This window comes from Siniperca chuatsi, linkage group LG20, assembly GCF_020085105.1.
Source record: "Siniperca chuatsi isolate FFG_IHB_CAS linkage group LG20, ASM2008510v1, whole genome shotgun sequence".
Lineage (NCBI taxonomy): Eukaryota > Metazoa > Chordata > Actinopteri > Centrarchiformes > Sinipercidae > Siniperca > Siniperca chuatsi.
In genome coordinates, this window is record NC_058061.1 from 3,835,776 (window position 1) to 3,854,665 (window position 18,890).

The following is an 18,890-nucleotide window of genomic DNA, read 5'->3' on the forward strand; positions in this document are numbered from 1 at the left end:
GCACACGGTATATAATTATAACATGTTCATCAAGATAAAGTCATCATAAAAAAAAAAATCCATCTTTGCCTTCTTTTCCAAGCTTTTGAGACGAAGGAAGCAACTTCTTTAAACAATCATCTCTACTCCAGAATGTCGTTTAGTGTTTTCCCCTTAGTTTCATGAAAGTTTGACAAGCTTAAAGTCATTGTAAATAATGAGGGGAATGCTGAAGACCCACATGACCCGAGACTATGTCTAAATCAGTTGGTTTGTATTGTGAAACACAGTAAAACTTTCTCAGAGGCCAAAAATGCAGGATGGCTTCGATCCACCTTTGTCAGGGAATAATAAAGACCGAAGCAGTGAAGGAAATGTTCCATAATGTGCTCATGTGACGTCAACCTCAGAGTAAAAGTATCGCAAATTAATTTTTACAGTTGATAAAAGAGCTGAAATGCTGTGGCGTAATTTAACTAAGTACATTTACTCAAGTACTGCACTTAAATGCAAATTCGAGGTACTTGAACTTTACACTTCTACTCTACAACGTTTCAGAGGCAAATATTGTACTTTTTACTCCTTTATATTTGGCTTCAGTCACTTTTCACTTCACAGTTTTCCTACCCTTCCTGTCCAGTGAAAACCACGTATCTCCAAATGTGGTGATTTTGAATGTCTGTGATAAACTGAAGGTGTTTCCTTTATGGGCTGAGAAAACTCTCCTCCTTCTGAAGCTGAATAAACTATTAAAAACCCTCTCGGATCAGCTGGAAAACGCATCGTCACAGAGCTGAAAACAGGCTGTTTCTCTGATACGTGGTTCTCACAGGACAGCGACAATACAAACACGTGATGACAGATTAAACTACCCAACAGTATATAAAGTAGTTAAAATGAGCTCAACCTTAAACATCTGCAGCAGGAATATGAATCCAGAAACATCAGATATAATAAAACACTGACAGGAGCGTTTTACTGCACAATGACGACTTTCACTTTTGAAACTTTTGCTTAAGTAAGTTTTTAAATGCAGGACTGTTACTTGTAGTGGAGTATTTTAACTCTATAATATACTTAAGCAGAGGATCTGAATACTTTTTCCACAACTGCTGAAATGTGCAGACTAAAGCACACACAGTACCACAGATTATTTTAAGTAAAACTGGCTTAAAATGTGGTCCAACCAGTCCATTACTAACCACCCTAATAAATGCAACAGATGCTTTAGTTGGTCTCATGTGTGAGCATGTGTGTGAAGGGGGTCCGCTGAGACCCCCTGAGGACAGGCCCAGGTTGTTGTGCTACACCACTGGTAGTAAGTAGTAGTTCTACCACACACAGAGTCGTGCCACCTTCAGAAGTTTTCTGATGACTCTGCTGTGGTGGGATGTATCAGCGGTGGTGATGAGACTGAGTACAGGGCTGTGGTGGGGAACTTTGTCTCATGGTGTGAGCAGAACCATCTGCAGCTCAATGCGACAAAGTCTAAGGAGCTGGTTGTGGATCTACGGAGGGCTAAGGCACCAGCGACCCCGGTTTCCATCCAGGGGGTCAGTGTGGACATTGTATTGGATTACAAGTACCTGGGAGTACACATGGATAACAAACTGGATTGGACCAAGAACACTCAGGTTGTTTACAGGAAGGGCCAGATCCGCCTCTGTTTCCTGAGGAGGCTGAGGTCCTTCAGAATCTGCCGGACAATGCTGAGGATGTTTTATGAGTCTGTGGTGGCCGGTGCTATCCTGTATGCTGTTGCATGCTGGGGCAGCAGGCTGAGGGTAGCGGACGCCAACAGACTCAACAAACTGATCCGTAAGGCCGGTGACATTGTGGGGGTGGAGCTGGACTCTCTGGCGGTGGTGTCAGAGAGGAGGATACTGGCCAAACTACACGCCATCTTGGACAGTGTCTCCCACCCGCTCCATGACGTGCTGGTCAAACAAAGGAGCACCTTCAGCGGAAGACTCATCCTCCCAGAATGCACCACAGAGCGCCACAGGAAGTCATTCCTGCCTGTGGCCATCAGACTCTTTAACTCCTCCCTCTAAGTGTTAGTCTGTATGACCCTAAGTCATTAAACTGGACATTGGATCATTACATCACTGTAATACTTGAAATAATTGTGCAATATTCTGTGTTTATACTCCCGTGCAATATTAGTTTTCCCATGTTAGTTTTTCTTATTTATTGTTATTGATATTATATACCTCTATTACTCTCAACAGTACATGCACCTCTGCTTATTACTTATATTATTACATTGTATTATTATACTGTACTATCATCATCAACCGGTAAACCCACTTGGTACTTCACACTTATTTTATCTTATACTTATACCCACCTGATACTTAATTTATTTTCTGACCTGTTTTTATAGTGTATTATATTGTTTGCTAGTACTTTCTCCTGTGTGCACTGACGTAAAGGCGAGCTGCTGTAACAAAGAGTTTCCCTTCGGGGATCAATAAAGTATTTCTGATTCTGATTCTCCACAATCACAACCTTTTCTTCCTAAATAGTTTCGATACGTCTGCCATATATTAGATTTCTATATACGGAGGATATTTTTCTTTAGCCGTAAGGTTCAAAGTTTTTAAAAAAAAAAAAAAAAGGAACATACCAGTGTTTTGGGCTGCCTGTTTCAAGTTTATAAATGAAATGAATGAAAGTGCAGTACCAGTGCTGCTGTAACACAAGCTGCTCTCGGCTCTTTGAAGGAGCTCCAGAGTAAAAAGACCAATCAGTGGCTCAGGTATTTGGGAGCTGACTGCGACAGTAGATTCAGATCAGTGTTGACTGTACAAAGCACTTCACGTCACAGTAATGATTTCTCTGGATGCCAGTTAAGTCTTCATGCGTCGCTGTCAGGAAAAATACATAAAGACTAACTGACCATCTGCCCCCTCTCACAAAAAAGAAAGTTGTGTAACCCGAGTTTATCCAAATCAGACAGACACGGTGTGATAATTCCCCTGGATTACTGTTAAATTACTCACATGCACTCCCACTGTAAACAACATTACAAAGTCCTTTACCGTACTGCAATCTGTAAAAGATAAAATGCAAATTATATTTACAAACACTTGCCATGTCAAGCCATGAAACAAAGCTAACACTGTCTGCCCTGCAAGCAGCACTCAGGCTCATAGAGATAAGATCATTTCTAAAACTGGGAGGTAACCAGTGAAGGATTGGTGTGAAATGGTTGCGATAAGTCTAACAAGTACTGTGTGTGTGTGTCCAAAGCCTGATCTATCTTCTTCCACTGTGCCACAGAGCTCCACTGTTGTCCAAAAACTAGTAAAAAAAACACTGGACAGGAAGGGGATGAAAAATTGCAATCTGAAAATTAACTAAAGATCTCAGACAAACGTAGTGGAGCAAATAATACAATACTTCCCTCTGATGTGGCGGAGTATAAAGTTCACAAGTACTTCGAATGTGTACTTAGATACAGTACTTGAGTAAATGTACTTGGAAATTAATGTGCACAAAAAAAAACTGGCTGAAGAACAAGAAAGGAATCAAACACTAGAGGGAGACATTGCAGCATTCAACAGAGCCTCTGCCAGCTGCATGAAATCATCTTTTCTTTTATTATTAGCAATGTAAGGACTCCACACAACACCACCAGCACCAAGCCCAGTCTCAATATACTGTAAAAGTTATATCTTTGATGTTTAAACAGTACTAAGATTAGATCATTATTATCTCCAGGCGTGAGACTGTGTGTAACCTCGCACACTACTGGACCCATCAGCCTAATATTATTTGTGCACATTTATGACTGTATGCTTTTTGAAAAACCTATTTTATTGATTGAGCATATCGTAAAGCTTAGACTTTCGTCTTTTCGGCAGTATTCGCCATTTTACGACATGCGTTACGACATAGCAAGAAGCATTTACGGCAATCGGCTAGGCTAATAACAAGGCTTACCCAGTCTGTCGAAGGCCACATTTTGGCTTTTGTCGTGGCTCAAAAACTGACATCCATATAAAAGTTTGGTCTCATCTTGAACCGGAGCAGCTGCAGATTGATTCCATACCCGATATGTTCTGATCCACTAAAGCTGGGCACGATACGAGATCAGAGAGAGATAAATCCCCGCTTTCGGCCGTTATTTTCGCCGCCATCTTGTAAGGAACCCGGGAGGCATGACCCGCCCTACTCTGCCTCTGATTGGCTAGTACTCGTTGCTTTCGTTGATTCGGTTGGTTAGGTTTAGGCATGAGGAGTGCGATTGGTTAAGGTTAGGGTTAAGATATCAGGTTAAGCCAATCAGAGGCAGAGTAGGGCGGGTCATGCCTTCTAGTGATGGGAATTACGGCTCTTTGAAGGGAGCCGGATCCTTTAGCCGGCTCTTTCGGCTCCCAAACGGCTCTTCATCTAATACCACTTCTGCTGGTCGCTGCCTAAGTTACTTTCTTATTTGTTGCGAGAAATAAATATGCAAGATTCTTCATCTGCAGTGCATTGAAATATTCTGTCATATCGAGGTGTATAACAAAAATAACACCCTACTAATGAAATAGTATGTTTATTTAATAATTACACAACTCTACACAGACACATACAATATATTTCAGTTTAATTTCTATGATATAATATGAAACAAAAAATATTTCTGCTCTAATGGCTCGTTCGCGACCGACACACCACTATTGGGAAGGGGTTTTATTGTGTGTGGTGTGTTACAACAAAATGTTATAAATAAATAATGTTTAAATTCAGAAGTTTGGACTTGTCGTCCCGTTTATTGTTTCCTTATTAAGTTTATACAGTTAGACGAACCCAGGACGCTCCGTTACAATACCATTACACTATTCTGTGCATCTTAAAGAAAACTGAGACTGTACTATACAAAAACACCTTATTAAAAACTTTGCATGCATCTATATAAGTATACATGGAAACTTTCCCTCCTCCCAATTTATTTACCAGAAGATGGTATTAGATAACCAGAGGCAACAGAGATCAGCAGCCATATTTCATGTTTACCTTTTCCTACTTTACTTACAGTGTTCTTTGTTGAAATGTGGTTAAATTGCAATCACTAAATGAATAACGGGATTTGTTGTGTCTCCAAATGCACCAGTTGGCTCACACTTCCTGTTTGTTCACTCTTCAGTAGTGGTCATGTAGTCTGTCTGTGGTGACCATAACATCATAACTAATAATAATAAATAAGACAATATTTACACTGGAGTTTGTTTGTTAGTTTAGCGCTCTTTCAGCACTTTGAAAATGTCTAAATATGAACAGTGCTTCTGCATCAGGCTGACATCCAGTGGCCACAGCGTCACAATACAGCTCGGCAACAGACACACAAAGTGAGCTTTATTGCAGCAGATGAACTCACAGATGTGCACTGGAGAGCTTTAAAAGAAATATCTTAAAATAGTCTCTGCTAATCTCTTTCTATTTCCTTTGAAATACATATTTTTCAAAAACTAATGCAGCTATTTATGTAAAAGCAAAACTACACGTGTGATTAGAGTAACAACGTCCCCAATTTCTTAGTTTATCGGCATTTATCAGAGCATAAACAGCTTTATATAAAGGTTTTCTGATGATCCCACACTGGGTTACGTGACACTCAATACATGTAAATAAATACATGTAAATAAAGACTTCTGTCAACAAATCTTTGCTGCATGAAGGTGAAGGAGTCAAACCTCAAACCGGAGGGAGGATCTGGAAAGATGAGATCTGGAGCACACGGTTAAAGTAAGAGCTTTTCACAAGATAGCAATATATATATACAGTTAATAAATGGTTTATAACACACTATAATGTAGTTATAAGGAGGTATATCGTCTTTTTAAGTGTTTATTGATGCATTTGCCTTTAACTCCTCCTATGAAATGTCCATAACTGGATGCTGCTGTATAAACATGATAACATAACACAGTTGTACTTGTATAAAATATGTCTTTATAGGTTATAATTGTAGACAGTTATTGTACATTAACAAACACTTAAAATGTCCTTATATCTGCTTATAACTACATTATGTGGTATTAACAATTATATGTTTATTATCTGCTTCTAGATGAAACATGTTACTATCTTTGGTCAATAAGGAAATGTGTTGTATGACTTTTTATTCTTCTTAGTTTCTGTGTAAAACAGTTCAGGAACCATGTACAGTTTGTGATATGCAGATCTGGAGCACAGAGTTATGGCTTTCAATAACGTGCAGCAGCTAACGTTTCCATATAAAGCATGTCTTCATCAGAGGAAGAAGAGGCAGTGGTGGGGTAGACGTTTAAAATGCCTGCACACAGCTGAATGGACAGGTTCTGGAAGTTGCTCACGTCTACCCAATGGCCTGTTGTCACAGCATATCAGACTTTTTAGGAAACATCATACAACATCATAAAACACACGATGGATTAATTTCTCAGAACAATCGCAGAAAACAAGCTAAATTAATTTCCTCTTTTAATCCATAAGGTTCAACTGTGTTTTCTTTTCATTATTTTAGCATCTTCCAACCAAAGATGGTAACATTTATTGTCTAAAGGCAGATAATAAACGTGTAATAAGTTGTTTATAACACATCATAATGTAGTTATGTCAAGTTTATTCATACAACAGGCGTAGACTCAATGTGCTTCAAAAAAATCGGCGTACATGACAAAAACATGTAAGATAAGAAGGTACTATTATCATTATTATTATTATTATTATTAAAAAGGCAATAATAATACTGATTCTAAAATAAAAGTTTTGACCACACACTTTAAAACGAACTAAAAGCTTGTGAAAAAAGATGTTTTTAGTCAGTTTTTAAAAGAAGAGAGTAGGACCATGAGCTGAACTGATTGCCTTTTGATGATCTAAGCGATCTGTCTGGTGAGCACGTCAGCAACGTAGGACGGAGCTAAGCCATTAATTGATTTAAAATCAATAAGAAGTATTTTAAAATCTATTCTTCGTTTTACTGGGAGCCAGTGAAGAGACGTTATAATAGGAGTGATGTGTTCAAACCTTCTGGTTTTAGTTAAAACTGGCTGAAGGATTCTGAATAAGCCGGAGTTTATTTAACACCTGCTTTGTCAGTCCAGCAAAAAAAGTGCATTACAGTAATCTAGTCTACTAGATTAGCAGATATAAGGACATTTTTAAGTGTTTATTAATATACAATAACTGTCAACAATTAGAACTTATCCTATAAAGACATATTTTATACAAGTTCAACTGTGTTTATTTTGTGTTATCAATTATCTGTTTATACAGCAGCATCCAGGTATGGACGCTTCATAGGAGGAGTTAAAGTTGTTGGCAAATAATAAACAGACCTTATAACCTAATTATAGTGTGTTATAAACCCTTTATTAAATGTGTATACATTGCTTATGAATGCTAAATAAAGTGTAACCCAAAAGGTGATCTTTTTCAGCTCCAATAAAGGACAATATAAAACAACGTGTAGTTCATTTTCTGTTACTTTTAACTCACATAACGTACACAGCTGATCTTGTTCATCAGTACCAACTGTTCCCAGATGTAGGTGTATATCAATACAGTTTTATTGTTATTTAAAGTAAATCAAATTACAGATACTTATCGATACGTATCAGTTCATATCTGAGCTTTGACTTGTCCCGTTGGCAGACATCTCCCCGTGTACTCAGCCACAGACGCCCCATCAGAGACCTCAGGGGCCCCCAGGTACAAAGAAACACAGAGTAGGCATGAATGAATAGGTGGGGGAGCTTCAGAGCAAGAGCGTTCGCTTCAGATGAACGCTCTGCTTTCTGATTAGAGGACAGCTAGTTTGACTATCAGAGCGATTTGAGTTTGATGAGTCCAGTTTCTGACAAAGTGGGAACTTTCAGCACACGAGGAGTTAAAAAAAAAAAGCATTTCCAAGAAGAAGAAGAATCCCACCTCCCCTTTCTCGCCACTGAATGGTCTAACCCACTGGTTCACATGGCAGCCCCCCCCCCCCCACCCGTGTGTGTGTGTGTGTGTGTGTGTGTGTGCATGAGTGTATGTTGTCTTTGCCTTATATAGTGCAGAGTTATCCGGCTGCACTGCCTTGGGACTGTGAGATTACACTGCTGCCAAAGTCTGCCACACAATCTGGCCGTCTTTGTTCTCCTGTTTTGATAAGAATACAAGGACGCTTCTTGTGCTCCTCTGCTCCACCCACAGCCATCACTTCTGCTGTCTCTCTCCAGTTTGCAGCGTGCCAGGTAGCTTCTGAAAGGGACAAAATGAATGGTACAATGGATGGGAACTACGACCACGCTCCTCATGACGGGTCCTTCATGTTTACCTCTGAGTCTGTGGGAGAGGGGCATCCTGGTGAGTAGAGGACTCCCTCTCCATGCAGCATTTCTTCTGCAGCTGCTACACATTATGAATGAGGAGCAGTGGTTGTCATCATGTGTTAAACACTTTTATGTTTCAGTGATCATTGATGACTTCGAGGAATGTGCAGAATCCTGAGCGGTGCATGGAGGCACTGTTGCATAAAAAGTAGTTTGACGAGCCACACAGCACTGATTTATGGTGTAATTTGTATTTAGAAGAAGTATTTAGAGCATGAATCCTGCATTATACAGACATGACATTAGATTTGCCAATTTTTCAACATGCTTCAGTACATTATCAAAGAGAAAACCTGCACTGTAGCTGCATATGATGCTTAGGATTTTAATGAAAGTGCAAGAACTTTGCACTCTGCAGCTGCACTGTTCCCCTGCTGCTTTAAAAAGGTGAGTTAACTGAACTTAGGTTGAATAATTAGTTCAGAGTCATGAACAACTCATGACTTCACTGAACTTGAGCAGACAAATTCAATAAACTTCTATTAAGTTGAATCAACAACTGCTCAGCCACATTCACAAATGTTACGGACAGATTTGCTTTCTCGTTACATTTTCTCAGTTTGAAGACTCAGTTGTTCGTTTGACATGAAGAACGTACAGCTGCTGCTTTTGTATCAGAGATAGTGCAAAGACAACACGCGAGTAGTGCTGGCCAAAAATGCATGAACGATTCTTTGCTGCTGATTCTTTTGGGAGTTTGAGATCTGAGAACTGCAGCTGTCTGATCGACCGGTATAACAGCCACTCTGGGTTTTCTCTCATGTGACTGACATTTACTATGTAAGAAATGTGTCAACCGACACAGAGGGCAGTAATCTCTAAGACTTTAGCTGTGTGCAGACGCTCAGCTGACATGTAGGGCCGCAACTACGATTATTTCCGTTATCAATTAATCTGCCGATTGTTTTTTTGATCAGTCGAATAATCATTTGGTCTATGAAATGTTAAAAATTTTACTTCAACTTCCCAGAGCCCACGGTGACGTCTTCTAACGACTTGTTTTGTCCAAAACGCAAAGATGTTCAGTTTACTGTGACAAAGAAAAGCAGCAAATTCTCACATTTGAGATGCTGGAACCTGAGAAATTGTTGCACTTTTTGTCTGATAAATAACTGAAACGATAAATCGATTATCAAAGTAGCTGCCAATTATTTCTGCGATTATTAATCGACTAATCACTTCAGCTCTTCTCACACCCATAATAATGGCTCTGTTGCTCAATACACAGGTAATCGTATTTGAGAACTTTGTCCACCTCCTTCTCCGGTGGTGTCAGAGGTTTAGAAATCATTTACTCAACACCACCAAGAGTCATGCTTTCAAAATTTTACTTAGTACTGAAGTATTAACAGCAAAATGTACATCGAGTATCAAAAGTAAAAGTACTTATTGCCTGAACAGTTAAATCTGCAAAAGCCCCGATCTTATAAAGACGTTTCTGTCTATGATTTAGTCCTAAAAATTTAAAACGAGAACAACAAAAAATGTGTTGGTGCAGTAAGAGTGTTTCAGCTTGTTTTTAATTGAAATCGGCCTGTTTAGAAATGTGTCTGTAGGTTGAAACAAGCAAGAATAAGGCAGCTTTCTGCACTAGAATTATGAAAAATGAAACTTGATTTTGGAAAATTCTTGAAACAAGTTGATTTGCATTGAAAATAGGTTGTAATATTCTTACTGGCTGATTTGTTTCACTTAAAAAATATAAAAGGACTCAGTCACAGACTAAAATGACGTGAGATGAGATGGAGATTTTGTGCACTGAACAATGCATCATATTTTATAAAATAATCATATTTTTTGTTTGAAAAATCTGAACCTGCAAAGTGCAGAGTAACTTTAGTTGTCGGATAAATAAAAAGTACAATATTCCCGTGTGAAATGAAGCAGAGTGGAAGTAAAAGAAAGGAAAATGTGACGTGTTTCAGTACAGTAGTTGATGACAGTGTGGCGGTGCTTTGATGATCTGATGGAGTTACAGCGTATCGTGTCACACTGTCATGCGTTCACCAAGCCGAGGCTATTCATAGGGCCGAAGCTCCTAATAGCAATGAGGTGTAGTACTCTGATGGAGCAGTGAAATCTGATATTTTCAGGCTCTGCCCAGATGAGGAATGTGACAGATGGTCACACGAGGAAACAACCTGGCACACGCAGCGATCCAGATATCGATGTATTTAAATCCTTTTCTTGTTTTCCAGATAAGATATGTGACCAGATCAGCGATGCTGTGCTGGACGCTCACCTGAAGCAGGACCCTGATGCCAAAGTGGCTTGTGGTGAGTAACAGTGTGTTTCTCTCCAGCAGAGGGACGTAGTGCACAAACACATATACACAGTATATATATATATATATATATATATATATATATATATATATATATAAATCACCTTTTACATCAGGTTTTATCCAAAGGAAGACAATTTAACGATGCCTTTATATTAGATCTCTTGTCCTTCAGGATGCTGCCAGTCAGGAGCTAAAGAGGCGAGCACTCACAACTTTTCTGCTTCCGCCCTGAGGAAGACAGAGCCCGAAACGTTTGCATTTGTAAACGTATTCATTTTTTTTCCAAAGCAAGACGAAAAGTTATAAGTGCACCACTTATTTGTGAATTCAGCTGACACGCATCATGTATTACCTGGTCGTTGCGAGCACTGTGTGAGCCCAGTCTGGTTCGCAGGCATCTTTAAAGGGGAAATCAATCAAGTCTGTTTACAGGCGTTGGGCAGTACTACTGCATATGTGAACAAAGTTGTATGAAGCCTTTTGTGGCTCCAGAGGGAGCTGTGTGAAGTCTGATAAATGTCCTCAAGTGATGTCACTTGAGTCAGCGTCGGTTGGGTCTGAAGACTACAAGTCTGAAAATGAAAATAATCTGTTGGTGTGGAGTTAGAAAGAAGTGAGCTTATCATGCCTCTGTAGCCCGCTGCTCATCTCTGCTGCAGGCTACATTAGCCACTGCTAGCATAACACACCCACATCTCTGACTGAACTGCCTGCGGTCAAGTTGCATTGTGGGTAATGTAGGCGCCAGGTTTTGATAAAGGGGGAAGAATGCATGGAATAAAAAAGACGATATTTCTGGTTCTGCTGCATCGATTTTGCTACTTCTTTTTAAACTTTAACGTCGTCGGTCCGACAGTGTTTTGAGTGCAATGCTAAATCTGTCGAGTACTCTGAGTCATACTGGCACAACAACACCACTGTGCAAGCAATTATTCTTCTGACGTATGAAATTATGAAAACAGGAAAAAATGGGTTTCTCAGTTTACCTTCGAAATCAAAACAATAATCATTTCAGTCTGACTGATTTTAATGATTTCAGAAGGAGGAATTGTTTAAACTTTCCAGTTGTTGAGAAAAGCAACAAAAAAAGAAAAAGTGCACTTTATGGTATCAAGACAAACGTGCAGTGTAACGTCCTCGTCTGTGTTGAAACAGAGACGGTGTGTAAGACTGGCATGGTGCTGCTTTGTGGTGAGATCACGTCCCGAGCCAACGTGGATTACCAGAAGGTGGTGAGAGAAACCATCCGAGATATCGGTTATGACAACTCCGACAAAGGTGAGTGGAAGCAGACCTTTTACTTTTATTGTCAGAGTTTACACCTCTGCACCTGTTCCTTCAACTGTTGTTTTCACTTTATGGGCATGTATGAGTGAAAACATCCCACTGGACTGCGATTTGGTGTTTGTGTACAAACATGAACCAAACAATGCGATATCAGTCAGGAGTTGTACTTTCTTTAATGCAAAATGAGTTAATTGTGCATGTCCCCTTCTCATTGTCTCTTCCTCTGTCTGTCCAGGCTTTGATTATAAGACCTGTAACGTGCTGGTGGCCCTCGAGCAGCAGTCGCCTGATATTGCACAGGGAGTTCATATTGATCGTCTGGAGAGTGACATTGGAGCTGGAGACCAGGTCCTCCGGAAAAACACAACACAACAACAACATATACTGTTTTATTGACCGTAACTAACCCTCCCACTTGGATTTTGGAGAACTTGTGGTCACGCAATTATGTTATTCACAGAAATGCTTGAAGAGATTGAAAACCATCGAATCAAAGACAACTTAAAGGTCATTCTGTCTCATCAGTCACTGAACAGCTCAAACTGCAGTCCAACTCTTTACCTGTGTACAGTAAAGGACGTAACATGAGGTTGCTACGAATAGGACAAAAGACATTGATGGCAACATAACTTTAGTTTTAACACTACTCAATCTTTGCGGACAGGGTCTGATGTTTGGATACGCCACTGATGAGACAGAAGAGTTCATGCCACTCACCGTCGTCCTCGCCCACAAACTCAACGCCAAGATGGCCGAACTGAGACGTAATGGGACCGTCCCCTGGCTCCGCCCGGACTCCAAAACACAGGTGGGACCCAAACACACTACAGCAGTATAGACAGAATTAAAATGACCATAAAACGTGCTGATATGGTTGTTAGTTATTTATTGTGGCCTGCACATAAGTGCCCCACCCAAACGGACCTTTAAGACACCAAAAACTGCTGAAACATTCGTCAGACGTGAACATAACTTCTTACATTACAAAGAACTTTGTCTCCTGTCTCAGGCTCTACACATAAAATCTGCCACAATAAAAAGGTTCTCTTTCTTATCATCCAACCAGAAAAACTCAGTTTACTAAAAGGTGTTGCCCTTAAAATCCCATAGTGAGCAAAGAAATCATAAGTCTTTTCTCTTCGGGGAGGCCATTACAGCTGCCTGTCTCTATGGCCGATGGTGACGTACCAGAACGTAACTGTGCACACAGATCTTTAACCTTTAATTCTGCTTCACGTAACGCTCACTGGAGTTGTTTGTCATGATGATCATGTCCGTAATCTTTCCTTAAACATCAGGAACAATTTGCACTGAGCATCATAAATATTACACTGTAACCACAATCATATAAATAAAGATTTCACCTTCAACAATTCGGGGATGTCCGTGTAAAATATCCCAGTTAAAGATCCTTTAGGCATATTTACAAGTCTGCTCTAATGTTTGGAGGTTGCAATCACATATCTTCTGGTGTAAGTTTCTGAACTTCCAAACATAATATAATTGCTGTTCACATAATCCCCAAATACCAAAAGTATAACCTGGACAGGACACACACACACACACACGAGACCTACAGGTGTGTGTAAGAATCCCAGGTCCTTACATAGTGTGACTTTGCTCCGTACTGATCCCAGCACTCTACCTTCTGAATGACCTAACACACTAATCACCTAAAACAAAACTGTTATAATTAGTCAAACAGGGAATACAATGGAACAGGACCGAAGCACAGACTAGCAGGTAGAGCTGGTGCAGAGCAATCATTTATTAACAAAAGAGGATTACGCTGAATTGGCAGGCAAAAGCAACTCAGCAGTCCAAAACAGAAAAACAAGTCCAACGGTGAGCAGCTAAAATCCACAGACAGGCACGGCACAAGAACCCAGCGTGCTGACAGAGATACAACGACAAACTGACAACCGAACAAACGAAGGACACAGGCTTAAATACACTTATCTGAGGGAGACAACGAGACACAGGTGAAACCAAAGACACAGGTGAAAACACTCGAAGCAATCAAAGACAGCAAGCAAAACTAATAGACACTTCAGGGAAGGAGACTATTTCAAAATAAAACAGGAAATAACAGAACACAAACCCAAAACCACGACAAAAACCTAAATATTTATATTGGTCGGTATACACACATGCTGTAAACCATAAAACATTTGCATATGGATCAAAACATCTTTAAATTCAGGTATCGTGGTGTGCGAGGAACTCAAGCCTGCGGTTGTACGGTGTAGTCACTCACTAGTAGGTGGGACGGTGATAGCGGCCTCCAGAATGTGCTTACCAGCAGACACCAACCAGAGCACGCTGGTATGCAACATCTGAGCTGGGAGACGCCTTTCCAATAACACCGCCAACAGTTTCAGCCTGTGCAATGCCACAGAGCTATCGTGGTGGTGCTTCGGGCTCACTGCACACGCAAGACTCCCAACACTCATCTGCAAAAGCTGAAATATGAAAAGAGGAAGTTTGTCTGTAGATGTGGAAACATTAAGAGGATATTTTGAGCTTCTTCTTGTGTTTTGGCTTACAGTTAAAAATCACTTTACATGCCATAACACATAAATTATATAGGCATAATGCAATGTAATTCCTCCAGTAAATACGCTAAAACCTCTCCTCCACCTTCTCTCCACTCCCGTCCAGGTGACGGTTCATTACACCCAAGAGAACGGAGCTGTGATCCCCAAGAGGGTTCACACTGTGGTGATCTCAGTGCAGCACGATGACTACGTCAGCCTGGAGGAGCAGAAGAAGGTCCTGAAGGAGAAGGTGATCAAGGCCGTGGTCCCGTCAAGGTACCTGGACGAGAACACCATCTATCATCTGCAGCCCAGCGGACGCTTTGTGATTGGTGGACCACAGGTAAAGGTCTTAAGGTGGCAGTGAATGTCCCTTAACCATAGGAGGAAGGGGTCAAAACTCCTGCAACACTTTACATGCTCTTTGTAACGTGTTTTATGATTACTCTGATGAAGACCACAAGCCAAAACGAGTTGGTCTCACGAGTGTTGCTGGAGTTTTGACGATTTGACTATTTCTCTCTTCTCCGTGCACCGTGGAAGTAGATGAAGTTATAAATTCCTACTGCTTCACAGTGTGCACAAGATGTGACGGTGCAAACTCCCGCTTTGCGTAATATGATAACTTAGTGCTCTAAACCATATTGTTGCCAGAAACTATTAATCAAATGATTAGCTGATTCACAGAAAATGTCTACAATTTTGATAATTGATGAATTGTTTAAATCGTTTTATCATGGAAATATGCCAAACATTTGTTGTTTTCAGCAGCTCAAATGCAAGTGAATATCATTTTTGACGTCATCTTGAAATTATGATGAGCATTTTTCACAATTTTCTTACATTTTATGGACTAAATTAATAATCTACAAATTGCAAAAATTAACAGATGACCATTTAATGAGAAGAATTGCTGATTTGATTGCAGCTCTGAATCGTGTCTAAACTTTTCCATGTGATTTTTTTTTCTACCAAAAGTGCAGCACATTCATCACTTCTAGAGCATGTTTAAACAAGATGCAACAGAATCCATTATGTTGATGCAGCTGCACATTTATATATATATTATAGAGTACAAATAAGAAATAATACAAGATACTGAAGTGATTTTTAAGATCCACGATTCTTTCATAAGCATTTGAACAAATGTTTTGTGTATAAAATGGAAAAGTAAATCTTTGTGTGATTCTCTGTCAGGGTGATGCTGGAGTGACGGGCAGGAAGATCATCGTCGACACATACGGCGGTTGGGGGGCCCATGGGGGCGGGGCTTTCTCTGGGAAGGACTACACCAAGGTGGACCGCTCAGCTGCCTACGCTGCCCGCTGGGTGGCAAAGTCTCTGGTGAAGGCCAAACTGTGCAGGAGGGTGCTGGTGCAGGTGAGAGCCATCTGTGAGCTTTGGTGTGGATCTTCTTTCACCATTTTTATGCTTTTCTTTGAAAAACACTTTAACCTGACAACTGATTCCCAGACCTTGTTTTAATGTGGCTCAGCTCTCCATTTCAGCTTCTAAGTCATTTTAGAAGATCAGATGTTTTTGCTGTATTCGCCTTTCGTGCTTTAGTATTTTATCCTTCCAAGAGAATGCTAACGTTTACACAATCACAGGAAGATATTTTAACGTTCATTTATCTTAACAACTTGGCTGACACTATTTCAACTACTTTGCTATCTCACCTATACTGTATGGCCAAAAGTATGCGGACACTCCACTTATATTCTGGGGCTGTTTTTCATGGTTTGGGCACCTTAGTTCTAATGAAGCTGAAATCTTAATGCTACAACATCGATGATATTTTAGACAATAGTGCGCCTCCCGTTCTGTTTCAACATGTCAGTGCTCCTGTGCACCAAGCAGCTCCATAAAGAAATAGTTTGGTGTGGAAGAACGTGACTGGCCTGCACAGAGCCCCGACCTCAATCCCATCCAGCACCTTTAGGAAGAGCTAGATCACCGACTGTGAGCCAGACCTGATCACCCAACATCAGTGTTGGACCTCACTGATGCTCTTGTGTCCACATACTTTTGACCATGTATTGTATCTTGTGCAAGGAGTTCAATCCATCCACAAACCCCAACTCTTAACCCCGAGCATGGTCTAAAATACAGATCACTGTAATAACTGAAAGTCTCTCTATTACAAGTCATCAGAGATTTACTGCGTCTCTCGTCTGTATTTCCAGGTGGCGTATGCGATCGGAGTAGCCCACCCGCTGTCCATCTCCCTGTTCACCTACGGCTCCTCTCAGAGGAGCGAGAAGGAGCTGCTGCAGATCGTCAATAAAAACTTTGATCTCAGGCCCGGCGTCATCGTCAGGTCAGCATTAAACTGATGACACAGCATCTGCTTTGTTGTCATACGCAACATGACTGTTGTGGGAAATGTAAGGACATGTTTAACCTGTAAGTACCTGAATTTACCTTTACTGCTTGATTGTGCTGCAGAGACCTGGACCTGAAGAGACCGATCTACCAGAAGACGGCCTGCTACGGACACTTTGGCAGAAAGGAGTTTCCCTGGGAGGTCCCAAAGAACCTCAACTTCTAGAGTATCTGTGTACCAGTGTGTGTGTGTGTGTGTGTGTGTATGTGTATGAGTGTGTATTACTCATGTTGTGGGGACATAAATCTGTTTACGCAGTCACATTGTGGGGACTCGGCGGGGTGGACACCCTTTTGGGGGCAATATGCAAGTCCCGATAATGTAAATCATTCAATTTTAGACTTAAGGTTAAGGTTAGGCAAGTAGTGGTTATGGTCAGGGTTAGGGTAAGTCTACAGGAAATGACTGTAAGTCAGTGTAATGTCCTCTGAAGTGGTGGAAACACGACAGTGTGTGATGTATAGATAGCTGCCCTCGTGCTCCTGTAACCCAGTAAGAGAAAGGCAGCTGGGAGGGGGTGCACAGATGGGTCTGGGTGGGTGCAGATAACCTCCGGCCATTGGACGGTGGAAAGAGGTCTCATCTGTAATTTATGACTTCGTAGCCCCTCAATAGTAACCTGAAATATGAGTGAGCTATTTGGTATTTTTGTCCCGTAGATACAGTGTACAGTCACATGCCTGCAGTTTGTTTCACACTTAAACTGGTTGAGAGAGTTTGTTGTTTGCAACTATTTGGCTTTTCTGTCCAGAAATAAGTGAATGACCAAAAAGGGAGAGCAGCCATGTTTGCAGATACATTTCAGAACCACGATGACGTCTGAAAAAATCAGAAAAAAAAATCTACATTTTTGTTATTGCTGTCAGTATTTATATATGATTAATACTGTACGATACTAGCAGAGTGTCTGCAGGTTTTAGTGTTACTTTGGATGATCTCAGCCCTTTAAAGATCTTAAAAGTTAGTAAAGACAGTAAAGACTGTATGAGGTCTTCATGTTTTGTTTTCCAGCATGAAATCAAATCTGTACCCTGAATCTATCGTTTGTTTCTTAAGTTTTATATCATTTGGTCTTTAAAAAATGAATTTCATCAAGACCTGCAGACACTCGATCTCCACAAAATGACTGCAAAACAAAGATGGAGGGGAAGATATACAGCAGATATCACAAATGAGTTTCATATGTTAGTGACTCATAAGTATTCATTTCTGCTGCATGCATCCTAACATTTACACTACATATTTTAATTATTGTTGACAGTTTTTTATACGATAGATAGCTGGCTGCTAGCAGAGTGTCTGCGGGTTTTAGTTGGATAATCTGAAGCCTACAAAAGGTCTTAAACTTCAGAATAAACTGTAAGTCTTTGCAGTTTTTTGGAGTCTTAATGAACAAACTTGTATTCTTCTAAATACACAATTATATTTTCTCTATACCAACATCTTAGGTCCATGTTTGAGATTAAAATATTGTTTCTTAGGTTTTGTACTATTTGGTATTAAACTAAATGACCTGCAGACACAAAAAGACAAAACAAAGATGCTTTCAGAGGGGAGAAACACAGTAGATGTCCCAAAGAAGTTTCAAATGTCCGCGACTCATAACTTGGGAATTAAAGAAATCCTGAATGCTTCCTAACATTTACTTTTATACGATAGATAGCGGGCTGCTTGCAGAGTATCTGCAGGTTTTAGCTGGATAATCTGAAGCCTTTAAAGATCTTAAAATGATTACATTCGGTATAGGCTGAAGGTTTCAGTAGGAAATCAGTGCACAAACCTGTATTCTGAACATACTATCATATTTTCTGCTAAGGTCATTGTTTGAGAAACAGCTGTTTCTTAAGTTTTATATTATTTGATACTAAAACAGTATGAATCATCATCATCATCAAGACCTGCGGACACTTGACTTTTACAGAAATACAGAAGATTCCCAAAGACGTTTCAAAGAAGTCAAGTGAACCAAATCTTATTCTTTGCACACTCTGTGTCATTAGTCCTGGGAAATTATGTAAATATGAATTTTGAACAATAAAACATTTTAACAAGAAGATTTT

The 18,890-nt window shown here is 40.2% G+C and overlaps 2 protein-coding genes across 2 annotated transcripts in view; one reads left to right on the top strand and one right to left on the bottom strand.

Moving 5' to 3' along the window:
* The window catches only part of mapta (microtubule-associated protein tau a), a 43,489-nt gene extending 39,365 nt beyond the window's left edge, over positions 1–4,124 (bottom strand). Inside the window, exon 1 of the mRNA XM_044180037.1 lies at positions 3,928–4,124. The gene's annotated coding sequence lies outside the window, so the exon portion shown is untranslated. The remainder of the gene's footprint in view (positions 1–3,927) is intronic.
* Positions 4,125–7,979: 3,855 nt separating this feature from the next.
* Positions 7,980–18,884, top strand: LOC122868218 (S-adenosylmethionine synthase-like). The gene is made up of 9 exons (XM_044180070.1): positions 7,980–8,307; positions 10,532–10,609; positions 11,776–11,898; positions 12,143–12,255; positions 12,572–12,715; positions 14,569–14,787; positions 15,642–15,824; positions 16,631–16,764; positions 16,893–18,884. The coding sequence occupies exons 1-9, from the start codon at positions 7,992–7,994 to the stop codon at positions 16,993–16,995; spliced, it is 1,413 nt and encodes a 470-aa protein (XP_044036005.1). The 5' UTR covers positions 7,980–7,991; the 3' UTR covers positions 16,996–18,884.
* Positions 18,885–18,890: the final 6 nt, after the last annotated feature.